Source organism: Babylonia areolata, chromosome 14 (genome assembly GCF_041734735.1).
Source record: "Babylonia areolata isolate BAREFJ2019XMU chromosome 14, ASM4173473v1, whole genome shotgun sequence".
In the NCBI taxonomy this organism is placed as follows: domain Eukaryota; kingdom Metazoa; phylum Mollusca; class Gastropoda; order Neogastropoda; family Buccinidae; genus Babylonia; species Babylonia areolata.
Window position 1 is genome coordinate 4,499,840 of NC_134889.1, and position 13,407 is coordinate 4,513,246.

At 45.8% G+C, this 13,407-nt stretch overlaps 1 protein-coding gene across 1 annotated transcript in view; it reads right to left on the bottom strand.

Moving 5' to 3' along the window:
- Positions 1-10,240: 10,240 nt before the first annotated feature.
- Positions 10,241-13,407, bottom strand: part of LOC143289419 (uncharacterized) — a 200,720-nt gene continuing 197,553 nt past the window's right edge. Inside the window, exons 78-79 of the mRNA XM_076598381.1 lie at positions 10,850-10,909; positions 10,241-10,394 (exon numbers count right to left, since the gene is read on the bottom strand). Coding sequence (XP_076454496.1) covers positions 10,254-10,394; positions 10,850-10,909 — 201 coding nt within the window. The 3' untranslated portion in view covers positions 10,241-10,253. The remainder of the gene's footprint in view (positions 10,395-10,849; positions 10,910-13,407) is intronic.

Consider the following 13,407-nt stretch of genomic DNA (forward strand, 5'->3'; position numbering starts at 1 on the left):
AGGTTAAACAACTTACCATCTGTTCGGTACTTTAGGCCGATTCCAACATCGCCATCTCTGAAGGCATCAGTAAGCATTGAAGAGAACATGAGGTTGAACAGCGTTGGAGCCAGGACACAGCCTTGCTTGACACCATTTGTGACAGCAAAAGGAGCAGATGTTTTGCCTTTGTCCTGGACTCGAGCCTGCATGCCTTCATGGAATTGGCTAACCAAGGAAATAAATTTCCAAGGGCATCCGTACTTGGCCATGATCTTCCACAGTCCCTCTCTACTCACGGTGTCGAAGGCCTTAGTGAGGTCGACATAGGTGGAGAACAGATCAGCATTTTGCTCCTGACATTTCTCTTGCAGCTGCCTTGCAGCAAACACCATGTCGGTGGTTCTGCGCTCTTTCCGGAATTCACATTGGCTCTCAGGCAAATGACCTTGGTCAAGGTGTGCTGTGAGGCGGTTTAGTAGGATCCTGGCAAGTATCTTGCCTGCGATGGAGAGCAAGGAAATGCCCCGATGGTTATCACAGGCTTGCCGGTTCCCCTTTCGCTTGTACAAGTGAATGATAGATGCATCTTTGAAATCCTGGGGGATCGTCTCTTCTTTCCACATGAGTGAGTACAGCTGATGGAGCTTCTCAGTCAGCACAGTGCCTCCATCCTTGTAGACCTCTGCTGGTATGGAGTCTGAGCCAGGTGCTTTGCCACTGGATAGCAGACGAATTGCTTTCTGGGTCTCAAGAGGTGTTGGCGGATTGTCCAGTGCTTCGTTGATGGGGACTTGTGGGAGACGGTCTATGGCTTCATCATTTATGGAGGAAGGGCGATTTAAGACACTGTTGAAGTGCTCAGCCCAGCGTTCGAGAATTTTCTCCTTCTCGGTGATCAAGGTATTCCCATCTGCACTGAGGAGGGGGGATGATCCTCAGGATGTGGGGCCGTAGACTTCTTTAAGGCATCATAGAACCTCTTCATATCGTGCCTGTCAGCATATCCCTGGATCCCATCAGCTTTGTCACTCAGCCACTTATCCTGCATCTGGCGTAACTTTTGCTGAACAGTCCTGCGGATGGCATCGTACACATCCTTTTTTGATGTGGACTTTGGGTTGCTCAGGTAGGCTTGATGCAGACGGCGTTTCTCATCCAGAAGCTGCTTGATTTCATCACAGTTTTCATCAAACCAGTCTTTGTGCTTCTGGACATGGGTCCCAGGGTCTCTGAAGCTGTACTATAGATCAGCTCACGCAGGGTCCTCCAGTCAGACTCCACATTCTGGTTGTCCAGAGAGGCGGATTCCAGACGATCTTCCAGCCGCTCAACCAAAGGACTGTTTGATGGTGATGTTTTTCAGCTTAGCGATGTGAGCCGTTTTGGAGCCTTCTGGCCTTGGGGGCGTCTCTTGGGCTGGATTCGAATATTCAGCTTCGAGACTACAAGGCGATGGTCTGTCCAACACTCGGCGCCGCACATGGTCTTTGATACACGTACATCTTGCCAATCCCTTTTCCTGACGATGACATAATCGATGAGATGCCAATGCTTTGAGCGAGGGTGCATCCGTGATGTCCTGTTACGGGTAGGGAGGCAGAAAACTGTGTTGGTTATCAGCAGTTCGTGCTCTGCACATGTCTGAAGCAAAAGCAATCCATTTGGGTTGCAGTGGCCCACACCGTGCTTTCCAATCACTCCATCCCAGGAGATGTAGTCAGAGCCAACTCTAGCATTGAGGTCCCCAAGAATGATGAGCTTGTCTGCTTTAGGGATAGCAGCAATGACAGAGTGAAGGTTCTCGTAGAACTTCACCTTCACTTCATCCGGGTTGGTCATGGTTGGGGCGTAGGCACTGACAATGGTGAGGTGCTTCTGGCCAGATGCCAGTGGGAGTTTCATGGTCATAAGCCTATCGTTGACTCCCCCCCCCCCCCCCCTTTGGGATTCCAGCTAGCTTGCTGACAAGTGCTGTTTTTACTGCAAAACCAACGCCAGCCTCACGTCGCTCTTCGCTCCTCGTCCACTCCAGAAGAAGGTGTAACCAGATCCCCGTTCACAGAGCTCGCCTTCACCTGCAAGCCGAGTCTCACTCAAGGCTGCGATGTCAATGTTGTATCTGGCGAGTTCGGATGCAACTAGTGCCGTTCTCCTTTGGGGTCTGTCCGCGTTATCTCTGTCCAGGAGAGTCCTTATGTTCCAAAACGATCCTTGTTTTTTTCTTTTCTTTCTTGTTGTTTCGACCGCTGATGTAGGGTCCCCGCCAGCCCCGCGGTATGCTGGCCAGGGTGATATGGAGCAAGCAATTTTTAGGGCACATTTTCTAGCCCCTTTCTCATGCCAGGGAGGTGAGCAGTGTATTCCTAAAGAGGGCTGCTCAGACGCTCAGACGGCTGCCGGCTCCATCGCTGCTCCTGTCGACGAAGAACGACCCGATGGCCTGAGCCGCCTGCGTGCAGGTTTGCGGCTGCGACTGCCAGTATACCCACCAACCTGTCGTTTCGTCGCTCGCCTGTCGCCACAGGACTTGGGGGTGATGAAATGATGAAGGATGAAAGGTCATTTTGGATGACTGATGACTTGCGCGATGAGTTTGTTTAAAATGAAGAGGAGTTGCGCAACGTCGACCTCACTCTCGTCCGGGTCCACCAATTTCCAGTGGCAAGACTTAAGTCGAGACCGACTGGAGGATGAGCACGGATGCAGTGGATGACCAAGATATCCTTTCGGTGTCTCATCTTGCTCTCTGCACTCCAAAGTGCGTTGCTGTAACGCCTTCCTCTCCGTTGAACCGATAGGTTTCTTCCGCAGATTCTGCCGGATCCAGACTTCGCATGCATGGGTAGACACACCCCGGGGGCCAACTGCGTGTGGCATGCACACAGCACAGTGAGCTAGATGGCCGTCGGTGGCTCTCCTGAGCCAACGCCCTTTATGGATCTCCATGAGGGTGTCTAGCCACCCGCCTCCACCAGTCCCGGAAGGGAGCAGTGGGAGTGCGGTTTAGTCGCCGGAAACCCGACCCTGAAAGGTTGTACTGGACTGCAGGTTACCAGTAGCAGATCTAATGACCTGACCTGACAGTTGCGCGTGCATGTATGTGTGCGTTGTATATGTATGTGTGCGTTGTCCTGGTCAGGTCAGGTCATTAGATCTGCTACTGGTAACCTGTAATCCAGTAACAACCTGTTCAGGGTCGGGTTGCCGGCGACTAAACCGGCACTCCCACCGCTCCCTTCGGGACTGGTGAGGCGGGTGGCTAGACACCCTTATGGAGATCCATAAAGGGCGTTGGCTCAGGAGAGCCACCGACCGGCCATCTAGCTCCACCGTGCTGTGTGCATGCCACACGCAGTTGGCCCCCGGGGTGTGTCTACCCATGCATGCGAAGTCTGGATCCGGCAGAATCTGCGGAAGAAACATATCGGTTCAACGGAGAGGAAGGCGGTTACAGCAACGCACTGTGGAGTGCAGAGAGCAAGATGAGACCCCGAAAGGATATCTTGGTCATCCACTGCATCCGTGCTCATCCTCCAGTTGTCTCGACTTAGTCTTGCCACTGGAAATTGGTGGACCCGGACGAGAGAGTGAGGTCGACGTTGCGCAACTCCTCTTCACTTTAAACAAACTCATCGCGCAAGTCATCAGTCATCCTAAATGACCTTTAATCCTTCATCATTTCATCACCCTCAAGTCCTGTGGCGACAGGCGAGCGGACGAAACGACAGGTGTGGTACACTGGCCACGTCGCAGCCACAGACCTGCACGCAGGCGGCTCAGGCCATAGGGTCGTTCTTCTCGACAGGAGCAGCGATGGAGCTCGGCAGCCGTCTGGGCGTCTGAGCAGCCCTCTTTAGGAATGCACTGCTCACCTCCCCTGGCATGAGGAAGGGGCTAGAAAAGGTGCCCTAAAAACTGCTGCTCCATATCACCCTGGCCAGCATACCGCGGCTGGCGTGGACCCTACATCAGCGGTCGAAACAAGAAAGAAAAGAAAAAAACAAGGATCGTTCTCTCCCCATTGGTGCTTGGAACATAAGGACTCTCCTGGACAGAGATAACGCGGACAGACCCCAAAGGAGAACGGCACTAGTTGCATCCGAACTCGCCAGATACATCATTGACATCGCAGCCTTGAGTGAGACTCGGCTTGCAGGTGAAGGCGAGCTCTGTGAACGGGGATCTGGTTACACTTCTTCTGGAGTGGACGAGGAAGCGAAGAGCGACGTGAGGCTGGCGTTTGGTTTTGCAGTAAAACAGCACTTGTCAGCAAGCTAGCTGGAATCCCAAAGGGGGGGGGAGTCAACGATAGGCTTATGACCATGAAACTCCCCCTGGCATCTGGCCAGAAGCACCTCACCATTGTCAGTGCCTACGCCCCCAACCATGACCAACCCGGCTGAAGTGAAGGTGAAGTTCTACGAGGACCCTTCACTCTGTCAATGCTGCTATCCCTAAAGCCGACAAGCTCATCATTCTTGGGACTTCAATGCCTAGAGTTGGCTCTGACTACATCTCCTGGGATGGAGTGAATGGAAAGCACGGTGTGGCCACTGCAACCCAAATGGAATTGCTTTTGCTTCAGACCTGTGCAGAGCACGAACTGCTGATAACCAACACAGTTTTCTGCCTCCCTACCCGTAACAGGACGTCATGGACCCTCGCTCCAAAGCGATTGGCATCTCATCGATTATGTCATCGTCAGGAAAAGGGATAGGCAAGATGTACGTGTAACAAAGACCATGTGCGGCGCCGAGTGTTGGACAGACCATCGCCTTGTAGTCTCAAAGCTGAATATTCGAATCCAGCCCAAGAGACGCCCCCAAGGCCAGAAGGCTCCAAAACGGCTCAACATCGCCTAAGCTGAAAAACATCCACCATCAAACAGTCCTTTGTTGAGCTGCTGGAAGATCGTCTGGAATCCGCCTCTCTGGACAACCAGAATGTGGAGTCTGACTGGAGGACCCTGCGTGAGCTGATCTATAGTACAGCTCCAGAGACTCTGGAACCCATGACCAGAAAGCACAAAGACTGGTTTGATGAAAACTGTGATGAAATCAAACAGCTTCTGGATGAGAAACGCCGTCTGCATCAAGCCTACCTGAGCAACCCAAAGTCCACATCAAAAAAGGATGCGTACGATGCCATCCGCAGGACTGTTCAGCAAAAGTTACGCCAGATGCAGGATAAGTGGCTGAGTGACAAAGCTGATGGGATCCAGGGATATGCTGACAGGCACGATATGAAGAGGTTCTATGATGCCTTAAAAGAAGTCTACGGCCCCACATCCTGAGGATCATCCCCCCTCCTCAGTGCAGATGGGAATACCTTGATCACCGAGAAGGAGAAAATTCTCGAACGCTGGGCTGAGCACTTCAACAGTGTCTTAAATCGCCCTTCCTTCATAAATGATGAAGCCATAGACCGTCTCCCACAAGTCCCCATCAACGAAGCACTGGACGATCCGCCAACACCTCTTGAGACCCAGAAAGCAATCCGTCTGCTATCCAGTGGCAAAGCACCTGGCTCAGACTCCATACCAGCAGAGGTCTACAAGGATGGAGGCACTGTGCTGACTGAGAAGCTCCATCAGCTGTACTCACTCATGTGGAAAGAAGAGACGATCCCCCAGGATTTCAAAGATGCATCTATCAATCACTTGTACAAGCGAAAGGGGAACTGGCAAGCCTGTGATGACCATCGGGGCATTTCCTTGTTCTCCATCGCAGGCAAGATACTTGCCAGGATCCTGCTAAACCGCCTCACAGCACACCTTGACCAAGGTCATTTGCCTGAGAGCCAATGTGGATTCCAGAAAGAGCGCGGAACCACTGACATGGTGTTTGCTGCAAGGCAGCTGCAAGAGAAATGTCAGGAGCAAAATGCTGATCTGTTCTCCACCTATGTCGACCTCACTAAGGCCTTCGACACCGTGAGTAGAGAGGGACTGTGGAAGATCATGGCCAAGTACGGATGCCCTCGGAAATTTACTTCCTTGGTCAGCCAATTTTATGAAGGCATGCAGGCTCGAGTCCAGGACAATGGCGAAACATCTGCTCCTTTTGCTGTCACAAATGGTGTCAAGCAAGCTGCGTCCTGGCTCCAACGCTGTTCAGCCTCATGTTCTCTGCAATGCTTACTGATGCCTTCAGAGATGGCGATGTTGGAATCGGCCTAAAGTACCGAACAGATGGCAAGCTGTTTAACCTCAGAAGGCTTCAAGCAAAAACGAAGGTCATGACAGACATCATCAGAGACTTTCTGTTTGCTGATGATTGTGCCTCAACGCTGGATCTGAAGCTGACATGCAACTCAGGGTCGACAAGTTTGCCACTGCCAGCAGGAACTTCGGCCTTACCATCAGCACGAGGAAAACTGAAGTTCTCCATCAGCCAGCCCCAGGGAAACCCTACGTTGAGCCCAACATCACAGTCAACGGTCAGAGACTCAGTGCGGTGAAGCGGTTCACATACCTTGGCAGCACACTGTCACGAAATGTGACAATCGACGATGAAGTGAACGTCAGGATTGCAAGAGCAAGCGCAACTTTTGGTAGACTCAATGCAAATGTCTGGAACAGAAGAGGCATTAGTCTTGAGACCAAGCTAAAGGTCTACAGAGCAGTAGTTCTCCCCACACTACTGTACGCCCTGCGAAACTTGGACAGTGTACCAACGACATGCCAAGAAACTGAACCACTTCCACACAACATGCCTCAGGAAGCTACTGAACATCAAGTGGCAAGACAGGACCCCAGACACAGAGGTGCTCGCAAAAGCCACCCTTCCCAGCATCTTCACCATCCTGATGAAGTCCCAGCTTTGCTGGGCTGGACACGTGGCGCGCATGCCAGACCATCGGCTGCCCAAAAGGCTCTTCTATGGCGAGCTGCAACAAGGGAAGAGATCACACGGAGGTCAGAAGAAGCGCTTCAGAGATACTCTGAAAGTCTCTCTGAAAGCGTTTGATATCAACCCTGACTCCTGGGAGGAATCTGCAGAGGACCGTGACAAATGGCGCGCTGCTGTGCACAAAGGCGCCAAGTTGTGCGAGGCCAACAGGACTGCTGCAGCTGTTCAGAAGAGGCAGGCCAGAAAGTCACGGGCAAACAAGCTCCCTGACAATGGTATGCCTGTCTTTGTCTGCCCCAACTGTCAGCGAACATTTCGTGCGCAGATTGGACTATTTAGCCATCTGCACATTCACAGATAGATTTAAAAGCTGCTTTCAAGAATACAAGTTTTAAGACATGAAAAGTCTACTGTTGTTTATATATATATATATATATATATATATATATATATATATATAAATGACAAAAAAACAACAACAAACAAAACGGCAACAAACACGTACGTGTCGGCAATAAACCACACACACACACATCCCCCTTCCCCATCTCCCACACAAATTCATTGTGATTACAAATTTTTTTTTTTTTTTAAGTAATTCGAAACAAAATCAGTAAGCACGCCAAAAATATGTCAATACAATTAGAAAACCAGTCAGCTTTAATAACAAATGACATGTATACAATAAAAAAAGGACCACTCTGATATTATTTTTGTCCAGGTTAAAAAAAACAACAAAAAAACAATAATATATATATATATATATATATATATTATTGTAGCTAAAAGGATCTCATTTGTGCGTAAATATTATCTCTGGCATGAAATCTAGTCCAGTGAACGTACCTTTAGAAGAAAAAAGATATATATATATATATATACACACATACACAGAGAGAGAAATATTGCGTGCAAAATGTTCAAACCTCAAATCGGATCGCATGTGCGTGCGTGCGCGCGCGTGTTTGTGTGTCCGTATGCGTATGTGTATGAGAGAGAGAGAGATTGAAATGTTACTTCATCATAAACGAAATTTATCAACTTAACTGAAACACACTGACGAAAAAAAAACCAACAAAAATCAGGACACACACAATACCAATAAAGTCAGCCCGCAAACAGAAGGATGATGTGCTGTCATTAAAACGAAACAGCGTTTCACGATGCAAAACTGCGCAAAAAAAGTCCGCTGTCGAAACAGCGTTTCACGATGCAAAACAGTCCGCTGTCTAAAATTGACAATCAGCATTAGACCCAAGTCTGCTGCCCAAAATTGAGCTGACAATCTGCAGAATAAGGAAGTATATGTATCAGTTTAAAAGGATGCTGTTCAGTTAATATATTCATGTCTTTTAAAATTGGCGCTGAAATGATCTGATGTCCCCCCCCCAAAAAAAAGAACAAATCAAAAACAACAACAAAAAACACAGAACAACAACAACAAAAAAAAATCTCACGAAATGACACTGTAATTTGTTGTTGGCATCAAGCTGAAATAGGTTTCTGATGAAAGGCAGATTTTTCTTCCATAAATGATGATGAATTACTATCCTTGATTTTGTATCGGGATTGTTCAAATCCACTGTAAGGTTTCTTGGAAAGAAATGATTAGAGTTACGCTCTAGATTCATTCTCCTCTGTCATATTACCCACATGTCTGACACAATGGACAAAACACACACACAGAGACACAACAACAAAAAAAATCCATTATTCCACGTGAGTAGTCGTCGTCATCCATATATATAAAAACAAACAAACAAATGAACAGACATGAAATAAAATAAGACAGAATCAAGTAAAAGAAAAACGGTCGCATTTTAAACAGTGTTAAATCTAAATTAAACCTCGGAATTGTCTGAAAGGAAAAAAAAAGAAGAAGAAAACAAACAAACAAATATAAAAGAAAATAAGATAGAATTAGATAAAAGAAAAACGGCCGCATTTTAAACAACATGAAACTGAAATCAAACCTTCGAATGGTGTGAAAGAAAAACAGACAAAAATATGATAAAATAAGATAAGAACAAGACAGTTAGGGGCGTTCAGCCGCATTTTAAACAAATGTCAAATTGAAATTAAACCTCGGAGTGGTCTGAAAGGAAAAACAAACAAACAACATAAAATAAGTTAGAATAAAATAAAATAAAATAACTAGGAGTCCGGCATGGACGTTCAGCTGAAGTTTAAACAAGTCAAATTTTAAAATCAAACCTCGGAATGGTCTGAAAGGAAAAACAAACACAACATAATATAAAATAAGTTAGAATCAAATAAAATTAAATATCAGGTGTCAGTCATGGACGTTCAGCCGCATTTTAAACAAGTCAAATTTTAAAATCAAACCTCCGAATGGTCTGAAAGGAAAAACAAACACACAAACAAACACAACATAATATAAAATAATTTAGAATAAATTAAAATAAGATAACTAGGAGTCAGTCATGGACGTTCAGCCGCATTTTAAACAAGTCAAATTTTAAAATCAAACCTCCGAATGGTCTGAAAGGAAAAACAAACAAACACAACGTAATATAAAATAATTTAGAATAAATTAAAATAAGATAACTAGGAGTCAGTCATGGACGTTCAGCCGCATTTTAAACAACGTCAATTTTTTAAATCGAACCTCGGAACAGTGTGAAAGCAAAAGAAAACAAAACAAACAAATAAACAAAAATAAGATAAACATAAGAACGTGTCAGTCACTGACGTTCAGCCGCATTTTAAACAAACGTCAAATTTAAAATCAAACCTCGGAATGGTGTGAAAGGGAAAACAAACAAACAAAAATAAGAATGTGTCAGTCACTGACATTAAACCACATTTTAAACAGCATTTAATTTTAAAATCAAACCTCGGAATGGTGTGAAAGGGAAAACAAACAAACAAACAAAATTAAGATAAGAACGTGTCAGTCACTGACGTTCAGCCGCATTTTAAACAGCGTCAAATTTTAAAATCAAACCTCGGAATGGTGTGAAAGGGGGAAAAAAAACGAAAAACAAAAAAGATAAAATAAGAAACATTCAGCTGCATTTTAAACAAACGTCAAATTTTAAAATCAAACCTCGGAATGGTGTGAAAGGGAAAACAAACAAACAAAAATAAGATAAGAACGTTTTAAACAAACGTCAAATTTTAAAATCAAACCTCGGAATGGTGTGAAAGGAAAAACAAACAAACAAAAAAAGATAAAATAAGAAACATTAAGCCACATTTTAAACAGCGTCAAATATTAAAATCAAACCTCGGAATGGTGTGAAAGGAAAAACAAACAAAACAAAAATAAGATAAGAACGTGTCAGTCACTGACGTTCAGCCGCATTTTAAACAAACGTCAAATTTAAATTCAAACCTGGGAATGGTGTGAAAGGAAAAACAAACAAACAAAGAAAAGCGAAAGGAAGCGGGAGACCCTCAGGGCCGCATCTTGACGTAGTGGTCCTCCCATCGCTCGCCCACACACTGGTCGTTCTGCAGAGCGGAGGGCTGGGTGAGGAAGGACAGGATGGTGTACAGGCTGAACTTGTTGTTCTCAGCTCCCTCCACGCCCCCCTTCTGCACACACACCCACCCATCCACCCACACACACACGAGTCATGCACACAGAGATACACAACGCATGCACACACACATGCACGCAGTCAAGTATAAAGACGCACACAAACACATGCGCACACACAGGCATGCTCACTCCCATACGTGACGCACATACACATACTCTCACACACACACACAAGTACACACCTACGCACGCGCGCGCGCGCACGCACACACACACACACACACAAGTATACACCCACACACGCATACACAGAAAATTAGAAATTGATAGATGAAAAATGTACGCACTCTCTCCCTCTCTTTCTCTTTCTCATAAACACGCGCATGTGAACATACACACACACACACACACACATGTACCCCCACACCCTCAACAAGCACACCCGTATTACGACACAAACAAACGTACCCTCCCCCATAATTACGCGCAGACATGCAAACACACTGACCAAACTGTTGGGATTTCCGTTGCCCTGTCCCTCCGCCAGTCTTCTCTTGAAGTACAGGAACTGCCAACATAAGTACACACACACACACACACACACACACTTTAACTGAAATACACCGTTGTTTTTCAGACTTTTACCAGTTTACATTCTTTTTTTCTTCATTTTCTTCTTTGAAAATAAAAATCTTTCCAAAATATTTTCTGATCACTTTACATTCAGCAGACAGCTGTTTGTCCTGGTTGAGAGAGCAGTACAGAAACAAGCTTGCTCATGGTGGAAAGGCAAAATGATACGACAGGCAACCAACATGGATTTTATTATCAATTGACTAGCATTGTCCCGCAAGAAATGAAGCCAAAAAACATGTCTCGAAGTCCATAACATTATAAACGACAACAAGAGGCAATACTGTCAAGACTCACTTGTGATCCACGCTTTAACTCTCTCCATACGAACGGCGAAAGAGACGACGTTAACAGCGTTTCACCCCAGTTACCATCATCAATATATTGCAAGCGGAAGGCTCTTATACTGAAGGTGAATGTTGACAAAGAATACCACAATTCTGACGACGGAAGCTAAAGGTTGGGTCATTCAGACACCCACTGGACATCCGAGGGGTCTGTGTGGAGGAGAAGAGAGGACTGGCCGTACTGAGTGAGTTAACCAGTAAGAAATCACGAGAAAAAACAACACATTTTTAAAAAATGTTCTGAATTAAATATTAGTAAGCTTGGAGGGTGGGGGGATGTGGGGGGGGGGGGGGCGTACCGCAGGATCAAACCTTGCATGTTCAGTTTGGAAACAGACATTCACTGCGCTTCAGAGCATCTGTCGCCATTTGACCAAATTTGATATTTACAGCTGTGTTGGGTGGTTGTTTTTTTTTAGCGTGATAACATATTATTGCACTGGAGATGACACCGTTTAAGCCATGTTTTTTTTGTTGTTTTTTTTATTTTGTTTTTTTATCCCGATTATTCAAGAAATTCTTTCAATTCGGCAGTAAAGGAGACATTGCCATCGCCTCAGGCACACCGTGTAACATGTAGCTGTTTTCTTAAGATCTGAACAGACCAGTCTAGACAAGGCTGTCCGAAACTCAGTGAAACGGTCAATTCAATTTTTCTTTTGTGTTCATTCTAGTTAATTCAGTGTCCATTTTAGAATATTCACAGGCATTAACCACGTCGATGGTGTAGTTAGTGTCAGCTGTATGTGTTCTGTCTAGAATTTGTATTTCTTATCTTTTAACTGCAAACAAAAAAAACGATGTCATGTCGTCTTTTTACCAAACATAGCCTTCGTTCCAGCAACTTGGAAGCAGTATTGTGGTGTTTTTGGATCCGGAACCAGCCTCAACGAAATAAACCATTCCTGATCTAGAAATACGGATTAACTCACTCAGTACGGCCAGTCCTCTCTTCTCCTCTACACAGACCCCTCGGATGTCCAGTGGGTGTCTCTATAACCCAACCTTTAGCTTCCGTCGTCAGAACTGTGGTATTCTTTGTCAACATTCACCTCTTCAGTATAAGAGCCTTCTGCTTGCAATATTTTGATGGCGGTAATTGGGGTGAAACGCTGTTAACGTCGTCTCTTTCGCCGTTCGTATGGAGAGAGTTAATCCGGAAGACTTAAGACCTATTATTGGTATGACTGTGAAGATTTTTTTCCTACTATGTTTAATCCAAATTTGATATTGGCAAACAAAGTGACTTCAGAGAAAATGGCAATTTCAAAATTTACCATGGACACACAGACATACATACAGACACACACACACAGACAACCTAACACCTGGTCATAACATAGACTCGCTTTGTTTTGCACAAGTGAGTCAAAAATATGGGTAAAAGCGTGCTGCCGACCCTACGATCATCGGCGAACAAGGGTGTGATTTTAAACGAACTGTTGACTGATGCCTTCACAAGGTCAAGTTGTTCAGGACTGGGGACTTCTTCCTGTGAACCTGTAGAATTCAAGATGCCCAGGACACTGTGAACCTGTAGAATTCAAGATGCCCAGGACACTGTGAACCTGTAGAATTCAAGATGCCCAGGACACTGTGAACCTGTAGAATTCAAGATGCCCTGTGAACCTGTAGAATTCAAGATGCCCTGGACACTGTGAACCTGTAGAATTCAAGATGCCCAGGACACTGTGAACCTGTAGAATTCAAGATGCCCTGGACACTGTGAACCTGTAGAATTCAAGATGCCCAGGACACTGTGAACCTGTAGAATTCAAGATGCCCAGGACACTGTGAACCTGTAGAATTCAAGATGCCCAGGACAACTGTGGACTCTAAACCAACCCTTCATCAAGTTTCATCAGTTCAAGGGTTCTTCGCATGGAAACGAATGGAACTCCAGACGGGCGCAACAGCCGAATGGTTAAAGCGTTGGACTTTCAATCTGAGGAGCCTGGGTTCGAATCTCGGTGACGGCGCCTGGTGGGTAAAGGGCGGAGATTTTTTTCCGATCTCCCAAGTCAACATATGTGCAGACCTGCTAGTGCCTGAACCCCCTTTCGTGTGTATACGCAAGCAAAAGATC